This window comes from Branchiostoma floridae, chromosome 2, assembly GCF_000003815.2.
Source record: "Branchiostoma floridae strain S238N-H82 chromosome 2, Bfl_VNyyK, whole genome shotgun sequence".
Taxonomy (NCBI): domain Eukaryota; kingdom Metazoa; phylum Chordata; class Leptocardii; order Amphioxiformes; family Branchiostomatidae; genus Branchiostoma; species Branchiostoma floridae.
The window spans coordinates 3,512,207-3,533,078 of NC_049980.1; the positions used below are offsets into that span (position 1 = coordinate 3,512,207).

The following is a 20,872-nucleotide window of genomic DNA, read 5'->3' on the forward strand; positions in this document are numbered from 1 at the left end:
TTTTAATTTACGGCATATGTTTGCTCCTATTTCATCAGTTTTGTAAGATTCATCATGTGGTCAAAGCCTATTCGGAGGGAGGTTGGAACGAGCAAAAATTTGATGTGGGCGCGGTTGTTATCCATGTTATCAACTCCACATGGCCTTATTATCAAATTATGAATTTTATCATCTTTTTTCTTCATTTATAAGACAACCAAGCTTTCCGTGCCTTTTCTCCATTTTCTTTATTTTTTTTTGTTAAGTTTGCCATCTTGTCCTGTTTAGCACGTCAACATCAGTGCGGATGCTTTGAAACGCAACCTGGAGCTGCGTCTTGAAAAGATGAAGGAAGGTATGTTGGGTTGGCTTAAAGCTAAATCTATAATATAATTACATAGAACACTCTGTATAGTACATTCCCTGTCATTTGCCATCAGATGCCACCTGAATATGTAAAAGATGCAATTTTGTGTGTACTGATCTTTCCTTGCAGTTTCTGCAGCATGATATATTTTGTACAGGGAGGTTTGATAGTTGAATGACTGAAGAGTAACCCCCTACTAGCTCACTTTGTAGTACCATAGACTGAAGCGGAAATTCAAATATTCGGGAAAATAAGTTTAATGTACATACAATGCTTAGTTACAATCTCAATGTCTATTACGATTATCTAGGTTACAACATGGAATACAATGATACAGAATACATAAGTACCGCTAACATTTATCTAGAGCTCGAGGTGCAGGACGCTTGGACCCATATGACTAACGTCAGGCCCTGGGCAACTAGGTATTTTAAGACTGTACCTACTCATCTTTGCAAATGGCCACAGACCGCTTACAATTACATTTTACAAGATGAAGGATCTTTTCACCAATGTATCCTATCCTTGTGTCCTATTTTCCAGATTGTCGAGGATCGGAGAATCCAATGGGTCGCGTCGGACCACCTGGACCCAAGGGAACAGCTGGATCACCAGGAAAAGACGGGTCACGCGGGCCAGCGGGCATACCCGGGAAGACTGGGTCACCTGGACCGATCGGTCCAGCGGGCCTACCCGGGAAGACTGGGTCACCTGGACCGATCGGGCCAGCAGGCCTACCCGGGAAGACTGGGTCACCTGGACCGATCGGGCCAGCGGGCCTACCCGGGAAGACTGGGTCACCTGGACTGATCGGGCCAGCGGGCCTACCCGGGAAGACTGGGTCACCTGGACTGATCGGGCCAGCGGGCCTACCCGGGAAGACTGGGTCACCTGGACTGATCGGGCCAGCGGGCCTACCCGGGAAGACTGGGTTACCTGGACCGATCGGGCCAGTGGGCCTACGCGGGAAACCTGGGCCGATCGGGCCAGCGGGCTCTCCCGGGAAGACTGGGCCACCTGGGCCGATCGGGCCAGCCGTGGGCTCTCCCGGGAAGGCGGCCAAGCCCAGGGCCGATCGGGCCAGGGGAAAGGGCTCTGCCTGGAAGACTGGGTATTTTTTGGGCTGCAGTAAAATTTGCAAATAAAGATGCAGTAAATAGCGTTATAGAGGGAAAAATGTCACATTTTCCTCTTCCCCCATCCTGGCTCTTAAAAATTCCGAGTGGGGGGGGGGCGTCATGTCATGTCATTTAACTTTATATAACGTAGAGCGTTGCCAGCTTTAAAGAATTTAGCGTCATGCGTGCCGATCTTTCTGAATTTAGCGTAAAGCGTTGTCAGGACCCCCCATGCAGAGCCTCCTGTATCGGTCAGTGGGCCATTCTAGAAAGACTGGGCTACATTTACATGGGGATGGCATCTGATAGGAGAAGATTGATAGCGATCGATGTGACGGCAAATCCTATAAGTAAAAGGAGGAAAGACCAGGCAGCCTTTACAGAAATGATAATGTCATGTGTAAACATAACGATTGTTTCAGATATCATCCGTTATCTTTTGTCAATGTCACTGACCACCATGTACTGACGAAAGATGTTATCTGAAACGTCTGATCGTTCGCAAAATCATATTCTGTCACTTGAGTAATTGCTATTTGGCGTATCTTATTACCTGGATGTCTAACCTTCATCGACGGACCGTTGTGCTAGTCTTGGTGTAAAGATTGAAATCCCAAAGCAAGACTTGTAGCCCTGATGGCGAAACGCGCCTAAGATAATGGAGGTTTCAAAACAATAAACATGAGATGTTGGTCATATTGATTTCCTCATCTGTACATCAATTCCACACATCACTAAATCCGACAAACTTACGGCTGCAGTTCTGACGAAATCTACCATGGGTCATATATTTGGCCGTGAAACACAGTTGGCATACCAATTCTGGGAGCAAAATTGGTGACTAAAGCGAGACCCAAACAAGACTAAATCGAGGAACACTTAGCAACAAAACACCTATATGCGACACATACACAAAATACAAGAAAGAAACATACAAGGACAAGATAAATGATTCGGAATTCCTACGACAACCCTTTTCTGCATTAGGACCCACAGGGGGTAAAAGGTCGGGATACACTGATACAAAACGAGTATGATAGGAACGAAGTAAGACATGGACACATGGAAAGCAAAACGTCGATCTTATTTTGGGATAATAAATCCAAATGCAATACCAGAATGCGCATTTTTCTGAGGATCCCGACGAAGCGCGGTTTGGATGTACAGTCAAACCTGCTCGAGCGACCACCTCTTCTCAGCGACCACCTGGCCATTTCGACCGCTTTTTCTCGGTCCCAATTTTTTCTTCCCATTGACGTAAGCATTAAGCGACCTTTTCTTAACGACCACCTGGCCAATGCGACCGGTCCAAATAGGGACCCATAACGACCGCATCATTTTCAAAATTGAGGTTTTCACCGATATTTGATGATAACTAGCGCGATTTTGTGCCGAAATCGGCCAGGTTGCGTCGGATTTTGACTGTCATGACGATGTATGTTTAGAATAATGATGACGGCGGTCAGTGGGTGGGTCAATGGGTCAGTCCAGTACTGTAATACGGGGGGAAATTTCGTTGTTAGAAAAACCTTTTTATATAAAGAAAGATGTGTGTGAGTGCTTTTGTCCAACTGTACTGTACATTCACCCGTACGCTATCGCGACGTACCGGGCATCGAATTCGAAAGGTGCACCGTAGTTATTTCAGATACGGCGATCAAAAACACAGCGACGCATAAAGGTTTGTATGGTAACTGACAGCATCAAAGTTCCCTTACTGTCTAAAACGTATAGTGTACAAATATTGAGCTTTAAAACACTGTATCGTATAAAAGCTCGATAAAAGCTTGGGCTTAAATTTACAGTTTACAGTTTGCGTGTTATGTTTGACATTAAAGACCTCTCTTCTCTGCGTGCACGCAGCGTGCTTGCTATTTGCCATTAAACACAATGGAAACCATTTATACTTTGCATCGGGCATGTTTAAGTCGATACTCTTCTCAGCGACCACCTGTCCAAATCGACCGTTTTTCCCGGTCCCCCGGGTGGTCGTCTTGGGCAGGTTTGACAGACAAACCACCAAAATCCGGTAGACCCGATAGACAAGAGGTAGTAAATGATGGGCTCTCGTTCGTCTCTTTATATTTTACACTGGGCGTACCTAACCACAGCACACCTATGATGGCCTTCACAGGTCTCTGAATGCGTGTCAACTTTTAACTGTGGAGTGTTGGCAGTCACAAAGACAACGTCGTTTGTTTGTTGTTTTCCCCTAAGGTTACCTCAGACGTTACGTATGCCAGCAAATACATCAATGGTAACCTTTTTTTTAACTCTAAGAGTGTGCGACTGCAGAAGATCAAATATTTCCGTTAGAACAAAGTCTATAAGCGGTAGCTATGATTTCAAATCGACGGAAATTCCATTCAACTTGTTAACTACAACAGGTGCCTGTACACCATACTGTGCAGCGAACCTTGGTACCATACAAATGTACCAGTCTGCCAACGAAGTGCCATGCATCGGGCTATTTTCTAAAGGATCGAGTCCGATCGACTGTCAGAAATCGAGCTAAGCCACATGATTGGGCCGTGATGATTGATATTTACCGAGCTAGGCAAACATTCGGGGGCGACCAAACGGGTTCGCTTAAAAGGCTGGGCTGTCTACCTGGCCTGTCTACCTGGCCTGGCTATCACGTCAGGCTACTCAGATCCCCCCATGCATAGCCCCATCATGTGGCACTCAGCCAAAATAGCTGATTGACAGGCATAGTAATTGCTAATCTTCAACACTGCCTGTGCCCTGAGGTTAGCCTGTCCACTGGCTGGACCCTTCGGGAATGTGTCTGGGAGGCCTTCCTTGCAGGTGTCAGGGACGCATTCAACTACTGTACCAGTACTGTGTTCGGTAAATGCTTTAGGGTGTTATACCTAGAAAACAGAGGTCCTGGGTTCAAATCCTTTGACATGTCACAAAATCTGTGCTGTTAACAGTACTTTCCCCACTCCAACTTGTACAAGGGGGTTGGAGAGATTATTGGCAGTGGAAGGAGAGAATTGGGCTCTGTCCTGGACACAAAAATTGTACAGTTGATAACAATCCACAGCCTCAAAAATGCTATGTGACTACTAAGATTTTATATGTCTTTCTTTATTCAAGCTGTAACAGGATATATGTAACATTTTATATGTCAACATGTACTAGCATAGAGAACAAGGAGGTACATGTAATTATACCCCCCTTGGTCAGTACAAGTTTAGCTTTACAGTGAGCAAGTGATTTATGCTCTCCCTTCTTGTTGCACAAGCTGAGATAGTTTCTGTTCTAGAAGATAGATATTCAATAAAGAAACAAATTTCTGTTGCTGGCAAGCCCATTCTTACACCCACACACACATTTACACACCCACAAACATACACAAACACAGTGCTGGTACTTGTGTTCCTGACATGCTGCAAGGAAGGCCTCCCAGACATATTCCCGAAGGGCCCAGCCAGTGGTGGACAGGGCAACCTTGGGTCACTGGCTCTAGCAGGGTTGGAGATCAGCAATTACTATGCCTGTCAATCAGCTATTTTGGCTGAGTGCCATATGATAGGGCTATGAATGTGGGGATCTGAGTAGCCTGACGTGATAGCCAGGCCAGGTAGACAGGCCAGGTAGCCTGGCCTGGTAGACAGCCCAGCCTTTTAAGCGAACCCGCGACGAAACAAAAATGTTGTTTACATTAACTGAGTCAGACGTACAAATGTAATGATATGATATTCAAAGATACACATTAAAAACAAATAAGCGCAGGGCAGATCCAAAATGAACCTCTATGGAGATCCGCCCCCTTATTCATGGTGCAAGTGTGGATCGTCCTGAACAAAGGTCAAACACACCTACGTAACGGGGTCAAAAGCATCAGGTAACCAATTGTGAACAAGACCATGTCGCGTGACTCACCTTTTGCACTACCGCGCAAACTCAAAGAAAGTGAAAGCAGTTCGAGTCACAAATGAAGGACTTTCTCTCTTAGTCTAGTCTCGTTTGAGGCGATGTGCTGACAGACACAGTCAACAACAGCAAGAATTCGCTTTCTAGAGGGCCCACGTACACGTTTGGGGTCTTGCATGGACTGCGGAAGTGTTGCTGTCGGCGTACAAAAAGTCTGTGGCGGAGCGGGACCCGGGAAGGCCTAGGGTTGGTGACGTCAAGCCATATTAACCCACCAGCAGGTTGTATAACTTGTAGGACTTTCAGAACCTTGTCTCTTACAAAGTATCTACTCGAGATTCAGACGTTTTCAGGACGTCTGAACCGATGAGGACAAGTGTTAGTGAGTGAGGTGTCACAAGTAGTGTTTGAGTTCGGCGGTGGGCCTACCCGGGAAACAACATGGCGTCCAACATGGACACAAAACATGGAGACAAAGGTGAAACGGAGCATGATAAAACAACGGCGGCTATTTCAGAGGCGGACTCTGGCCGTGGACTATCCGTTGCAGACGTCTCCTCGCCGGAAGGAGATGACCAACGTCGTGTTGGCACAAACCAGGATTTAGACGAGATAGAACCCCGTATGCCTATCCAGACTGACACTTTGCAAGATAGCCAGGCAGCAGTGGGCAAGGAACCTTACGACAGGGAGTTGCAGTTACAAGAGGGAGAAAGAGACGAACTATACGACGGAGACAGTCCAGAGACCACAAGTAAACGCATTGTTCAGCCATCAGAGCAAGGTGAGGATGCATTTGCCAAGTGGCAGTCCGCATACGGCCGACATGATAATGTATTTCAACTTTTGATCGTCGACCCTGTATCGGGGAAGTGGAGGAAACTGCAACTTCGGGACGTTTGCGTGAATCGAGTTGATCAGAAGGGATCCGGACATGTGAGTGTTGATGTTACCGGGTTAGAGGTACGAGACGCCAATAAAACAAACGGTAATATAGTAGCTGGAAACGAACAACGCGACGTGTTAAGGGACCTCCAGGATCTGTCACTGTCCGAATCAGTGGTGCTTAGCTACCGGCGAGGTAGTGACGTCTCCCCACACTTACTCCAGGAGGTAAAGGAAAGAGGAGCGGGGAAGTCACCCCACGTTCAGGAATTTTTCTCCTTCATTGCCAAGCATTTGGCGTCGTTTGGAGAAGTAGAGGATTGTTACATCCTGCCGCTCCGGAATGGGCTTCTGATCTCCCAATCAGAATTAACGGTGCGCAGCATCCAAGGAACCAAACTCACTGTCGCCCAGGTAGGGTTCTTTATAATGCCATACTGATTGTGACAGCCTGCAAGGAACAAAGTGTGGCGTATGTGGTTGCTGATCTTAATTTTAATTGTTACCTTCGAGAAGGCTTTGTTTTCGGTAGCTTTTGTTTGAATGTTTGTATATTTGTATGCATGTAGTTGTCAATGAACAGCATAACTCACGAAGCTATGGATGGATAATGTAATGAAATTTGATATGTGATTGGGTGTTGTCGAAGAAATTTTGGGCGTCCTGATGGCTTTCCTTGGCACTGAAACAAAACTGCCGCTTTTCCTACCTCATGTTCTGAGTAAGCCATAGCAGCTATAGTCATAATTTGTGGTTGGTGGATAGCACTTGTGCTTGGGGAAGAAATTTCCTGTGGAATTTCAATTGTCTTAAATGACGGGAACTACATACTCATTACACATCAATTATCATTTGTATAACTTTTACAGAAATGCTACCAGATAGATAGACATAGTTAATGAAAAGTTAATGAATTGACAATGGGAATGGGAATCTAGTACATACTCATTGCCAGAAAATAAAACAGAAAAAATTCTTATCTTCTTATCATGTTATGATTAATCCTATCCCATTGCAATAAATTCATAACACATAAGCACCAAGTTTTTTCCTGAAATACTGTATTCTGTTATGTTACACGTCCATTACACAGACCACTGTCCGAGGAACGATAATTCTGCTGAATCCCACGGTCTCACAAGACATGAAAGCAACCTACAGACCTGATCATGAGTCATCGACCACACCTGGTAATTTTGAAACCAGAAAACGGCTAGGACGAGGAGCAGAAGGACCAGTTTACAATGCAGCAGACATTGAGAGCAATGACGAGTTTGCCTTCAAAAAGGTAAATTGCTGATAATTTCTTGCATGACACACACGTGTCAAGTGTAGATTATGGTCTCATTTTCATTGCGTGTATTATACTAATATCAAATGTCGTGAAATGAAAAAAAAAAGGCATGCACTTATCTTATCTCGCCCCTCTGGATTTCTACATACAAATAGCCAGATTTAAATATCCATAGCATTATTGTACATTCCAAATGATTTATGCCTAACTGGGTTGAGAGCGGGGAAATGTCACCAGTTTCTGGTTAAACACTCATTACCTGTATACTTGAATATACTTTGCAGATACCACTGGCAAAGTTTGGGAGCTATAAAGAAGCTGCAGCAGCTTTCCTAGAGTTGAAAGGCAGCACAAACACCTGCAGGCCCTATGGTTTGGTTTTGGATGAGGAAAATGACTGTGTCCTTTTTCTGATGGAGAGAGTAAGAGGTAACAAATTGATCAATGACTCACTCACTCACTCACTCACTATGTGACTTGAATGTAAAATGTAATTAATTGAAGTGTGACATTGCCATGCAATAGGCTGCAATTACTTTTTTTAACAGAACAGCGGTTTTATTGCAAATTTATTTTCAAACAAGATATTAAACTTAATTTTCAAATTTTTCTATGAATTTAACAGTTACTTCCACATATGTATACTTTGACAATGTATGATTGTCACGTACATCACTTCTCATCAGTGATTTAAATGTGTTTTTGAATTTGATGATAGGAAGAACTCTGAGGGAAGTCCTCAAAGATCAAACAGAACTTATGGAGGTACCGGTTGCTGTGGGCTATGCAACTGGCATATTGACTGGTCTGAAATACATCCAAAGTCAAGAGATGATGCACACAGATGTGGCAGGTAATTATGAATTAATAATTCTTAATGCCTTTAATTTAAATATGTTAAATACTAGAGCTGTGTACCTAAACCCTGCACATGTGCCTCAGTGCACCTGTCTCAGTGGACTTGAACCCATGGTGTACCTGTATCTAAACAAAGTATTTAAAATCACTTAGCAGACACCACATTTTAAGACTACAAATAAGTAGTCAATTTTGATAATATGTTGGTTGAAGATTGAGAAAACTTATTCTGAGAAACAAGTATGTAAATTCTCATGCAAATATTAAAGATGACAATTTACCCCTAAAAATGACAGGTGGGTACATAAAATATTACATAACTTATGGACAATTGGCCATAATTGTTTAGGTACAGGGACAGGCCTGGACCAGTATACCTAAATTGCTGTACCTGTACCTGTCCCTGAGATTCATATTTGTTAACATGTGATATATGTTGTAACAGCTGTACTTTTCAAACTGGCTTTGCTGCATCATGCATGTATCATATTATGCATTAACATTTATATGCACATACATTTGTATATGATTGCAGCAAGGAATGTAATCATTGATGGTCTGCATGCCATTCTAATCGACCTAACTGGAGCTAAGAAGATGAAACTTAAGGGATGGGATGAGGCAGGGGCACTTTGCCTCCTGAATGGCATGCTCAGGAATGAAATCCCCCAAAAAATTCACTTGGATGAATCAAGCAATCTGTGGAAAGCTACAGCGGATGACCTGGCCAAGTTTGTAAGTGTTCTTTTTAAGATCTACAATTTTTTTTTTCTTTTACAAATCATCGTTATTACAATCAGTCGGCTGCTAGGCAGGAGACTCATCAGTGACGCATTTTACAAATGGTAGAAGAATATCATGGCAAAAATGATCACTATTAGTATTACACACGTGAATTGCAGCTGCACACATAGTTCTTATATATATTATATGAATTATCTATAAATATGTGACTGTATGTATCAAACTTAAAAGTTTGTCAACAAGTATTACTTGTCTGAATAGGCATGTAACTGATCCTGATGTTACATGAAAATGACTACGTAGAAAGTCAAACTTCCAATTGTGAATGTTAATACTATCTTCTCAAGAAATGGATGAGATGGACAAAAAAGAAATTTTCATTTGACTCTTTACTGTCTTGTAGAATCCAGCAACACTTTGGAAGTTAGAAGAGTTACTTGAGAAGGTGGCTAAGACTCCAACTACACAGACTCCAACAGTTGATGAACTTTTACCAATCCTGCAGGAGATTTCAGAAGGTAAAAGGTCTACTTATCACCATCCTACAGTTATATACAGTGTATACACTAACAGTATATTGCATAACCTATAGTATTAAGCTTAACCTACAGTGTTGTAAGCTTGATATAGCCCTCAGCCAAAAACTTGAAGTAAACTGTCCTTCAAATTCTTGCAAATTTATTATATATATATCATCACCTTGTTGAAAAGGTCATAAATGAATAAATAAATATCGGGTGCATCTGCGTCATAGTTTGATAAACTTTAAGGTGTTAACTGTAAGTCCGAATGTTTCACACGTGACACGAGATTTTACATCATAGTTCTTAATGAGTTTTTTTACATCCATTAATAGGCTTACCAAAAACATCTGACACTGTTGACAGCCAAGATTCATTGGAGGATGGAGTTCCCTCACCCCCAAACATCCAACTCTCACCAGAAGGTAACTGTTCATTCAATTTCCTCTCAGGCACAAATTTTTTGTAAGGCATGAAAATGACCAATAAGAAAACTGGACATTTTTCCTGCAGGGAATGTAGACAGTATTTGGTTACAGAAGAATTCAGTAGGAAGAGCGGGAATGGAAAACATCTTACTGAATATTATAGAAAAATTGCTAAACTTTACTTCCAACACTGTAATAACTATAGGGACTTACACCTTACTGAATATATCACCTGAGAGAGGGATATTGAGTTATACCAGTAGCTGCAAACACACAGACCCAGACTAAAAAAATATACCTCCTTCACAGACCTGTACCTGAGCCTGTAACAATCAATGAAAGAATGATGTGTGTCCTACAGGTTCAGCTCAAGTAGAAACACTGGAGGGACTAAAGAAACAGATTGAAGAATTAACAGAAGAGAATGAAAAGTACCGCAAGGTATGTGGACAAGTGCCTGACAAGTTTACTGGTTCATATGATCATGCTGTCTAATATCAAGACTCTGGACCTTTGAGCTAAACATTGAATTTCTATGCTTCTTTATTCGGCATATTGACAACTCTCTAGATCTGAATCACACATTACAGCCTGAAGCTCATTCAATTTTAGTGGATGGAAATAAGTTATGCAATATCAATAAAATCCTCAAGTTTAAGCTTTTCACATTGTAAGGTAAAAATGTTAAATGTTTCTATTCGTTTTAGGACTTGAGTGATGCAGAGAAGAAGCTGAAGGAAGAGGAAAATCGGTAACCTTTCATTTTTTTCGAAGTGCCTTGTATATTTTTGACCGATCAATGGTATTAGCTATTATAAATATACATGATTGTACAAGGTTATAGGAAGCGTTCTATCCACACGTTTCAATGTCAGTGAGTCTTGGTAATTCTTATTCTTATCTTTCAGTCATATCATACATGTATAATTTATTCCTGTTCTCCATCTACTAAAAGTGTACTCTCTTTTTTCCAAGTCTTCTATTTCTCTGCAAACTCTTAAAGGGTAGGTACAATGTGTATGTTATGGCAAGGCAAACTTCTTTTCATCATTAATATTCAGCTTTAAAAAAAACATTAGCTTGCCATTTTGCTGCTACATGTACGTATGCTATGAGTCAAATGCTTCAATTCTTGTCAAAGTTTGAAACAAATGCATCAGGTTATGTGTCTATTCAAATAATTGCTATCATAGTGCTAATCAACTTTGCCAAGAAGGTTATGTGTTTGGTAGAGAACAGCTTTTTGATAAAAATTCTGTAAATCAAGACCAATTTTGCATAAATTATGAGAAAATGCTATAATTCCATAGTGGCAAATGGGGACCATGCTTGCATCATTAATGAGAAACACACATAATGCACCAGCCATAAAGAATATAGTTTTGCGAAGGTACATGATTGTATATGTATTGGACGTGGAACTCAAAATTTCCATAATGCACTGTTTCTGCTACCCAGAGTCAAAGAGCTTCATGAATCCCGGAACCAGTTGTCTAACATGGTAAGAGAGACAGAAGAGGACCTTGAAAACCTAAAAGGTGTCCTGCAGGTGGCCAGGGCATCAGAGAAAAAGGTACATTGTATTTTTCTTTGTTCATATTCAACAGCAATCAGACGGCACAAACCTCTGCCCCTTAGTGAAAGAGTCAACAGTGGGCATCATTTAAGCAATACAGACTTAAATGCCATGGATATCTGTTGAACATGTTTCAAAATAATACGACTGCTAGGTCTCACACTAATCTCAGATTGCGAACAATTCTAGTTTAAAACATGAAATTGTCATAGTCTGAATGCTGCCAGAAATGGACTCAGAAGTCAAAATACACCAGATGAATTAATCTGGATATCTTATAACAAGAGGATTGTCTTGAACTTGGGTTTGATGATGACAGTAAATAAAGCGATGGTATCAATAGCTGTATTTAATTGTAATATTAAACAGGACCTGAAGAAAAATGGCCAGGCTCTTTCTTAATTTCTCATTCCATAATGCTGTTTGTATCATTGATTTTTAAATTTGTCTCTTGTAGTGGAAATCAGAAGTTGAGCGCCTCGAGTCTGAGAATCAAAAGAAGCAGGAGATGCTGGACAGAGCAGAACAGGAGAAACAAGAGCTAAAGGTTGGTACAGTGTTGATACTGATGTCATGTTGAAATAAAGTAGATTTAACCAAGCTGCAAGTCATGTCATGTTTACTTTCAAATGACAATACTAGTAAGAATGTATGAAAGCAAGAAAGGTTTTCATTGAAGTCACTTCTTGACATTCAAATCTTCATCAGGCTGAGATCAACAAGTTGCAGGACAGGGCAAAGCAGAATGAAGGCCACAGAGTTGAGGACTGAACTGAAAGGAGCCCTCACAGCCACCTACATGAAGAAGCAGTGCTAAAATCAGGCTATAGTTAAACTAAATGTGGTTTAGAGTACCACACCATAATGTACAAATAGCATAATTACTTAGTCTAAGAAGAGGGTAAAGCCAAAGAAAAGATTTATTTGTAACTAGAGTTCGGCGACCTCATACCTCCATGAAAATTTAGAGCTTTTGTAAATTTCATGCAATTGACTAACACATTAACATAATTTATGTGTGGTGTTGTTCATCATTGACTAACGTACACATGTCACAAGTATAAAATTCCAATCATTAGACAAAAATCAGCTTTGCAATTTTTACATAAATTATGCAAATAAGTTCCTCATTACCATATTTGGTATCTGCTTATATTCCATCTATCATAATTAATAAGTGTTACATTTATTGAAGTCCAGTTATTGCTAATAATGGTATTATACAATTTCCTCATTAATTATGCAAATACGGTCCTCATTTGCATAACATGTATATCATTATGAACACCTTTGCCTAAGCTACCTGCACCCCTAAAATGATGAGAATCCGTCAATCCTTTCTGCAGTTATCCTCTTTGGAATGTCTTGACAAAAATGCCCATGCAGTTTCGAAATTACATGTTAGGGGGCTGAAATCTGCCCTACTTTGTCATGACACTGCAAGCTATCTACCACCCAAATGTCAAGACTATATCATGTCCGGGACAAGAGATACATTGAAAAAACTGCTGTGATAGAATATTCTCATTAATTATGCAAATTTACTCCTATTTTGCATAGTTAGTATCATATCTTGTACAACATTGTCTAAGGTACCTACATACCAAAAATCATGAAAATCTGTTGTTCCCTTCTTGAGTTATCCTCTTCAGAAGTTTTTGACAAAAATGCCCCTGCTATCCCAAACCTAGTCGGTAGGGGGCCAAAACTTATGTCACTTATTCCTGGGCTGAAATCTGCCCCACTTTGTCATGACACTGCAAGCTATCTACCACCCAAATGTCAAGACTATATCATGTCCGGGACAAGAGATACATTGAAAAAACTGCTGTGATAGAATATTCTCATTAATTATGCAAATTTACTCCTATTCTGCATAGTTAGTATCATATCTTGTACAACATTGTCTAAGGTACCTACATACCAAAAATCATGAAAATCTGTTGTTCCCTTCTTGAGTTATCCTCTTCAGAAGTTTTTGACAAAAATGCCCCTGCTATCCCAAACCTAGTCGGTAGGGGGCCAAAACTTATGTCACTTATTCCTGAGCACAAGAGCTATCTAACACTCAAAAATCATGACCATAGCGTGTTCAGAACAAGAGATAGCAAAACCGGAAGTTGCGCTGCAGTACCAAGGGAAGCCGCTAGGGGGCCCAAAATCTAATCACTTCTAGCTTTCATCGCACCCCACCAACACACCAAGTATGAAACTAATCCATTCAGCCGTTCTTGAGTTATCTTGTTGACAGACAGACAGACAGACACACACACAAACGCTGGGTAAAATATAACCTCCATGACATTTCATGGAGGTAAATATTGTTTTCTACTAGAAAGGAATGAAGTCTTGTAAAAATGAGAGAATGTCTAAACGACATGTTAATGTGTATGACAAACCACATGAAAAACAGATCTGTTGTGAAAATGTAATTTTCCTTAAAAAATACTAATTGAAAGGACGCGTAGAAAGAAGTAACTTCATAAGTTATTTATTTTGTCATACAGTATTTCTTTCACTGCCAGTGTCCACGTGCATATCTGTAGCTGATGACACAGCTCAAAGTCTGTCACGAAAATGTAAAATTCACAAGAGACGATATACATATATATTCAAACTTTCATATGTTGTAGGACAATGTAAACTAAGGATCAAGCAGATGTGTATGTGTACATGTGCTTAGTCTTTAAAAAAGACTAGTGCTAATTGCTGGCCTGCATATCAGTCAGAACTAGGAATCATAGATCTGCAAAAGTGCCAGGGCTGAAAGAAACAGCAAAAAATGCATTGAAATCACAAATGATTAAAGTGTTTGAACATTGTGTGTTCAACATACATTTACATGTACATTATATATCCAGATTCCCAATAGAATCTGGAAATAGATTCTGACGAAATAAAAAAAATTAGGACAACAAATATAATTCTTTCAAGGAAAGCAATCAATCTGTTACTGTATCTAAAGCAACTGTCCCAGTGTCACATTAAAAAACACACACACACAAGACAGTTGAACTCATGGACAAGACCATTGAATTTAAACTTAACAAATATGTATGATCATGCTTGAAAGAAAAACACATCTTACTTGAGGAAAACATACTGTTAGATAAAACAACAGTCACTGTACAACATACTTATTCATCATCACTGACAGTCTTAGCTGACATTCTAAATCGGAACACATAAAACATATTTTACAGTCAGTAACTCACATGCGAGGCGGTGCAGCTCCATGCGCTCCTCCAGATTGTCCTGCAGTCTCTCCATGAGTCGGTAGTACTTAAACAGGGTGTCCCTGGGCCAGACTGTCTCATGGATGGCCTCAGACAGGACTGTCATGTTCTCCTGAACAATCCTGTCCCAGTCTGGCAAAAAAACGAAACTCGACTTAATTATCTGAAAGATATGGAAATCTCTGAGGCTGTATCTGTGAGTGTCAGTTAGAGTACTTAAACAGGGTGTCCCTGGGCCAGACTGTCTCGTGGATGGACTAAGACAGGACTGTCATGTTCTCCTGAACAATCCTGTCCCAGTCTGGAATAAAACAAAAGTTAAACTCAATTTAATAAGCTCAAAGATACAGAAATCTCTAATGCCAGTATTACTGACAAACACCTGCCACCTGGGTGTCCCTATAATAAGGTAGTACTTAAACAGGGTGTCTCTCTGCCAGACTGTCTCGTGTATGGCCTCGGACAGGACTGTCATGTTCTCCTGAACAATCCTGTCCCAATCTGGAATAAAACAAAACTCAATTTAGTAAGCTCAAAGATACTGATATCTTGGAATCTGTCTCCATGAGTAAAAAAATTGTGTATATTTAATAATTTACAGCAGGAGAATACCCCATATTATAGTCATTATGTCAATGTCATCACACTGTCAGATGAACCATCATTACAATGAATAGATTTCAGTTTCGTTTGTCTCCCTCCGTCCTTACCTGCATCAGTTTTCTCAGCCTCCAGCAGGTGATCGCTGATGTTCCGCTGCACGCTTTCCGCATCTTGGTCCATGAAACTTACGAGAAGACATAATACATTTCCAAGTCATGAGAGGGCATTCAAATGTACAATTATGTAAATTTGATAGTAATATGAAGTTTATGAAGACAAATACATGTATTATTCATTCACACTAGAAATGTATGGGGGATTTAGTCTTGAACTACTTTTTGATCAACACACTGAGGTAATTTTTGTACCTTCATGAATTTGTAACTTCATGAATTTTGTTGTTCCCAGGACTTACACATGTACTAACAGTTGAAGCGAGAGAAAGGAGTTCCTATTTGTAAGTTTGCTGTTGAAAAAATTCAATCTGTATTACTGATAGTAAAACATTAGAAAAGTATATCTTATATATTTAATCAAACTAGCTACTGATAGGGGCCCCTGACATGAATGGGCAGCTGTCAGCTAATTTTACATAGGCTATGTCCAGAAAAGAGAGGCCAACATGAAATAAAACCACCATGAACACTAAACACAAAAATCGACATGACTGTACACTACAAATAAAGTTAAAATGCTATTTATAATAAATGTAACATTGTATGCATGAACATGTGGAGTTTATCTACTGAGAGTCATCCCCTCACCTGATGGCACTCTTAGAAGGCTCCTCTGGGCCAGTGCTGAAGGAAGAAGAAGTTCTGTCAATTCTTGATGGACAAATAATGATATATTAAATTGTACACAAACCATAGGAGAGTACGTAACAACTGTATATTATACAATTTTATCTGCCATGAGATTTCTGATGAATTGAAACATTCGGTCATCATTGTCCTTGTGGCCAAAGGATGAACATTCAATACTTTGTTAGGCAAGTATATATATATATATATGACACGTGCCACATACAATGTAAATGAAATGGTTTATACATGTAATTATTCAAGAAACATATTCCTTCTGTACTCTGCTTTTAAATTGTCAGAACATTAATTTAAAAGCATTTCTAAAGTGTCTCTCACCTGAGAAATGACCTTGTAGGAGACACCGTCTCTGTGATGACTGTTGTCTCCAAAACCTCTTCAGTACTTTTAGCCTCCCTCACCCCACTGAAATCAGATTTCATTTGAGAACTGAATATTATTATTAACTTTTACAACAATTCTAAGAGCCAATAGGTTCCGGGTTCAATACTTACCAGGCAATAACATTGTGCTCTGATTGGAAAAGCACTTAATGGACACAGTACACACCATGACAGTTAAGTGATGCTACCAAGATTCTTTGGCTAATCATGTGACTTCAAAAGGGTGCCAAAACACACACACTGGTGCCCGATACATCATTAGGGGTGGGTACCGGTACAGAAAATTCAGGTCCGGTTCAGGTGCAGAGGATCAGGTACAATTGTCCGGACCTGAACCTGGACCAGATTCAGTATGACTCATGCCAATAATCCATCTCACTGCAAAGAAATCTGTTTGGTGGAGTATTCGACTCAAACTGGCGTTTTAAAATCAAACAACGCTAACTGCACCTGTACGACTGACTGTAAAACTTAGTAGAAATGACTATAGACTCTACTCTACTTCACTTTGTCATTTTCTTCCACCTGCAAGCACCAAAACGTGTGAATACCCAATCAAATAATCTGTCAATTTTTTTATAGGTCCAACATCCGGTTCACCTAATTTTTTCAGGTCGTTTTTTTCTGGACCAGTCCAATAAGAAAAACTGGTTTTCCACCGGTACAGGCGTACTGATACCCAGCCCTAATGTACATATAGATGCTTACATCTGCCACCAAAAGCTGTAATGTTTTTCATAGCTATTTAAGACAGACAGACAAATAAACATTGATAGAAATCACCAACCTCTCTGCCTGTCCACTCATTAGGCTTTGACGGCTGTCACGTCTGGAATAAATACCACAAAATTATCAGACATGTATGAATGGGCAGAATACCATCATGTACGTGTATCAAACAGCCACTGTTATTTCCTGTAACAGTTATAAATAGTAACAGCTTGTGACAGTTCTTTTTCAGTTTTTAGTGTCTCCTGCACTTCAGCTTTCCTTTCTGGTAGTTTACATTTTTCAGTTATAGACTTAAACTAATATAGATCACTGCATGCTATCGACATAATTTATGTCATACCTGTGACGCGAAAACGTTCGATACGAGCGCCCCAAATTTGTTCAACTTCTGGCGCATTTCGCATCAAAACATGGACTTTCTCAGGTGGGTATGACATAAATAAAATACAACACGGTGTATTCCGCATTAGGTTGGTCCGGCTTGTAGTTGTACCTCGGGTGATACAGAATACACAATTCTATATATACGTAATTGCTGGCCATCTGGATCAAATTCCACAGATCTGTGGGCCTGAGTTTGATCCAACCATTAGTTCCATCTCAGTCTGGACATGTTGCAAGGGATTGCATTGATTTCGTCTTGTGGAAGGGATGTAAAATTGGGAACCCGTGTTTGGAGGTGCCTTTAAGCACGTAAACAGCCTCATTTCTCAGATTGGGTATGTATCTACTGACTGCAATGATACACCATATGATGGTGAATACACAAATTAAAAGTGCAAGATATTATACATGTTGGAGACCTTTTTCTTGAGTCTCTACTCCAATTTCAGCCATGTTAATGTGCTTGGGTGGTCAAACACACATTGTGAAGCAGGGCTCGAAATCCTTTTTTCTGCATACCTGCACCACTCTGAATTTAGGAAGTATGAATCATACTAATATTGTTGAGGAACCACTGTTATGTTTTCTTTTATACCTAATAGGTGTTAACGGTCAATGCAGCTAATAACAATTCACATACACCTACATCATAGGACATCTACATGTATGTATGTATAAAACCCAGTACATGGACCAGTGTAGGTTAGGTGCAGGTAGACACCAGAAATACCTGCACAGCTCCAATTTTACCTGCACTAACCTGTATATACCCAGTACATGGACCAGTGTAGGTTAGGTGCAGGTAGACACCAGAAATACCTGCACGGCTCCAATTTTACCTGCACTAACCTGCATATGCAGGTGGTATTTCGAACCCTACATGTATGTAGGTATAAAGGCTAACTACATTGTACTACATCAGTGTATGCCATCATCATCATACATTAAGTTAATGTCACCTGTTAGATAGCTCGTTCTTGAGTTTTTCCTCCATCTCTGCCACCTGGATGGCTCGCTCGTACTGCTGAACCTCCACAACAAGGTCGTTACGGATGTTCTGGAAGTTGTTCACTGGACATAACAAAAAGGCCTATCAATATCACTATTAGAACTGTCCAGTGAAACCATGGCTGTTCGGTATCCCCATTTAAGGTGTCTAGCAAAATGCTGTTGCTACCTTTGGGAGCGGACCAAAGCTGACACCTGTATCTAGTGGTGTGTACCTAAACTCATACATGCAAATGATATACAGCCAGTGTAAACATGAAATATTTTTTATATTTTTCCAGTGCAAATTTCACTGTCTATGGAAGGTTTTAGATGGTTCAGAACAAAAAAAGGGAATATAACTTATAAGTGACAGATAGCTTTTTGCAAGTCTGGACTTGGCTCTGGACATTTGGGTTTTTTTTGGACTTGGACCTAAACATTTTTAGGTCCAATTCCAAGTCCGGGCTTTAGGTACACACCACTACCTGTACCACCTGTAGTGTCCGTACGACCTGTAGTGTCCGTACCCCTTTAGTGTCTGTACCCCCTGTTAGTAGTCTAGCACCCCTTGTAAGATCCACAACCCCGGTTCTGTTCTGTATCCCCTATGGTGACTGTACCTCTGGCGTGTCCGTACCTCCTGTAGTGTTGGTAATTGTAACGGAAACTTGACTCACCCATGATGCCCACAAAGATGTTGCGGAAGATGAAGGAGCCAATGAAGATCCAGAGGATGACATAGAAGCCAGACAGGACGGGGTTGGCCACCTTCACCAGGTCCATCAGCAGCTCGTGCCAGTGGTCCAGTGTGAAGAGCTGGATCAGCGTGATGAACGCGTTCTGGATGGAGCTGGGATTCAAAGAGATGAGAACATCTATGATTAATGGCTTTGATATTATCAGGTAGTATCAGGTAGCCTAGGTACCATCTGGGTAACACATGTAGTTTGCTCCTATGTTTGCTTCTGCGACCTGTCTGGGGAACTGTACATTTTGTATATTAAAAATTCTTTTGGTGCAGACATCAGTACTTAATGAGCAAATTAAGGAATTGTTTGAACAGACGTTCCAACACCTGTTCAAATACAGTGATCAGTTAACCATTTCAAATTTCTTGGGTAGAAGAAGTGAAAATACATGTACATGTAGTAGCGAACTACTACCCGGATGGGACCAATCAGACTGCCCTTATCCAAAACTTGGATGAGAATTGAATATTACATGCGTTAGTGATGTCCAAATTTCCAGATGGGATAGCAGAGAAGAAACTGTATATAGATATATGTCAGAGAGAACTATAATCCAGATGGTACCCAGGGTATGTGTCAGGTACAGGTTGAAGAAGATCCTGGATGAGAATGGAATGTTCCAGGCATTAGAGATAAAGTTTCCAGACAGGACAGCAGAGAAGCGACTGTATATACCCTGGTAGTGCATAATAAATGTCAGAGAGAACTACTATCTGGATGGTACCCAGGCTATGTGTCAGGTACATGTGTTGAAGGAGGTCCAGAGAATGGTATAGAAACCAGACAGGATGGTTTTGTGTCTGACAGTGGTACAGCATATTGATCTGAGCTGCATCAATGTGAGCGTTGAAGGTGACACTTCTTGATAAATATGCATATGATGATGTTGGCTTGCCATTATCAGTGGGGCAAAAATCAGAGTACTTTTTTTTTGTGTATTTAACAGATATCAAGTTGATGGGCAAAATTTTTAAAATTACAATTTGATATCCCAAAAAACCTTGCCCTTCAGCACCAAAGACAGTACAACGTATATCTGCGGGTAACCTATATCCATTGTTTTTGTATAAGGGATTAGGGATATGAAGTAGACGGAATGTGGTTTAAATGCAATTTGAAACCATAGTTGACTCAATGTCCCTAAATACCCCGTTTTCACAAAGAGCAGATAAATGGTACCCCACGGATAAAAGGGAACTAGGGTTACGTGGTTCATACATGTTGCTGAAAATAATTTTATCAGGTTGGTAGGATATAAGACATTAGAGTTTACTGTTACATAACCAGGATTCAAAATCAAGGGGACGGAAAATGATTTC

At 40.6% G+C, this 20,872-nt stretch overlaps 3 protein-coding genes across 6 annotated transcripts in view; 2 read left to right on the forward strand and 1 right to left on the reverse strand.

Moving 5' to 3' along the window:
• LOC118410624 (cuticle collagen 1-like) overlaps positions 1 to 1,498 on the forward strand; it is a 6,960-nt gene extending 5,462 nt beyond the window's left edge. Inside the window, exons 3-4 of the mRNA XM_035812406.1 lie at positions 268 to 334; positions 890 to 1,498. Coding sequence (XP_035668299.1) covers positions 268 to 334; positions 890 to 1,491 — 669 coding nt within the window. The 3' untranslated portion in view covers positions 1,492 to 1,498. The remainder of the gene's footprint in view (positions 1 to 267; positions 335 to 889) is intronic.
• A 3,766-nt stretch (positions 1,499 to 5,264) lies between these two features.
• Positions 5,265 to 12,666, forward strand: LOC118409886. 3 transcript variants are annotated; one of them, XR_004830500.1, is made up of 12 exons: positions 5,266 to 6,645; positions 7,325 to 7,519; positions 7,810 to 7,954; positions 8,244 to 8,378; positions 8,919 to 9,118; positions 9,531 to 9,645; positions 9,984 to 10,073; positions 10,438 to 10,517; positions 10,784 to 10,827; positions 11,052 to 11,080; positions 11,535 to 11,649; positions 12,110 to 12,199. XR_004830500.1 is itself a non-coding variant. In XM_035811257.1 (12 exons), exons 1-12 carry the CDS (start codon positions 5,788 to 5,790, stop codon positions 12,421 to 12,423), a joined length of 2,130 nt encoding a protein of 709 aa, XP_035667150.1. In that variant the 5' UTR covers positions 5,269 to 5,787; the 3' UTR covers positions 12,424 to 12,666. The 3 variants fall into 3 exon arrangements, 2 of the variants coding, with proteins under 2 accessions (XP_035667151.1, XP_035667150.1); XM_035811257.1 differs by lacking the exon at positions 11,052 to 11,080 and adding an exon at positions 12,361 to 12,666 and having other exon boundaries at positions 5,269 to 6,645; XM_035811258.1 differs by lacking the exons at positions 11,535 to 11,649; positions 12,110 to 12,199 and having other exon boundaries at positions 5,265 to 6,645; positions 11,052 to 11,528.
• Positions 12,667 to 13,941: 1,275 nt separating this feature from the next.
• The window catches only part of LOC118409887 (cation channel sperm-associated protein 2-like), a 15,196-nt gene continuing 8,265 nt past the window's right edge, over positions 13,942 to 20,872 (reverse strand). Inside the window, exons 8-15 of one of the 2 annotated variants that reach the window (XM_035811259.1) lie at positions 19,482 to 19,654; positions 18,774 to 18,885; positions 17,486 to 17,527; positions 16,634 to 16,720; positions 16,256 to 16,291; positions 15,599 to 15,675; positions 14,868 to 15,020; positions 13,942 to 14,415 (exon numbers count right to left, since the gene is read on the reverse strand). In XM_035811259.1, coding sequence (XP_035667152.1) covers positions 14,384 to 14,415; positions 14,868 to 15,020; positions 15,599 to 15,675; positions 16,256 to 16,291; positions 16,634 to 16,720; positions 17,486 to 17,527; positions 18,774 to 18,885; positions 19,482 to 19,654 — 712 coding nt within the window. In that variant the 3' untranslated portion in view covers positions 13,942 to 14,383. Of the gene's footprint in view, positions 14,416 to 14,867; positions 15,021 to 15,072; positions 15,190 to 15,598; positions 15,676 to 16,255; positions 16,292 to 16,633; positions 16,721 to 17,485; positions 17,528 to 18,773; positions 18,886 to 19,481; positions 19,655 to 20,872 lie in introns of those variants that run through there. The other variant, XM_035811260.1, reaches the window with a different exon arrangement.

What these genes read in the sequence shown, in the direction of transcription:
- LOC118409886 (XM_035811257.1), top strand. Translation starts at nt 5,788, where the DNA reads ATGGCGTCCAACATGGACACAAAACATGGAGACAAAGGTGAAACGGAG. An exon ending in GATGCACACAGATGTGGCAG is followed by an intron (nt 8,379 to 8,918) that starts GTAATTATGAAT and finishes ATATGATTGCAG; the next exon opens with CAAGGAATGTAATCATTGAT. An exon ending in CCAGGGCATCAGAGAAAAAG is followed by an intron (nt 11,650 to 12,109) that starts GTACATTGTATT and finishes TGTCTCTTGTAG; the next exon opens with TGGAAATCAGAAGTTGAGCG.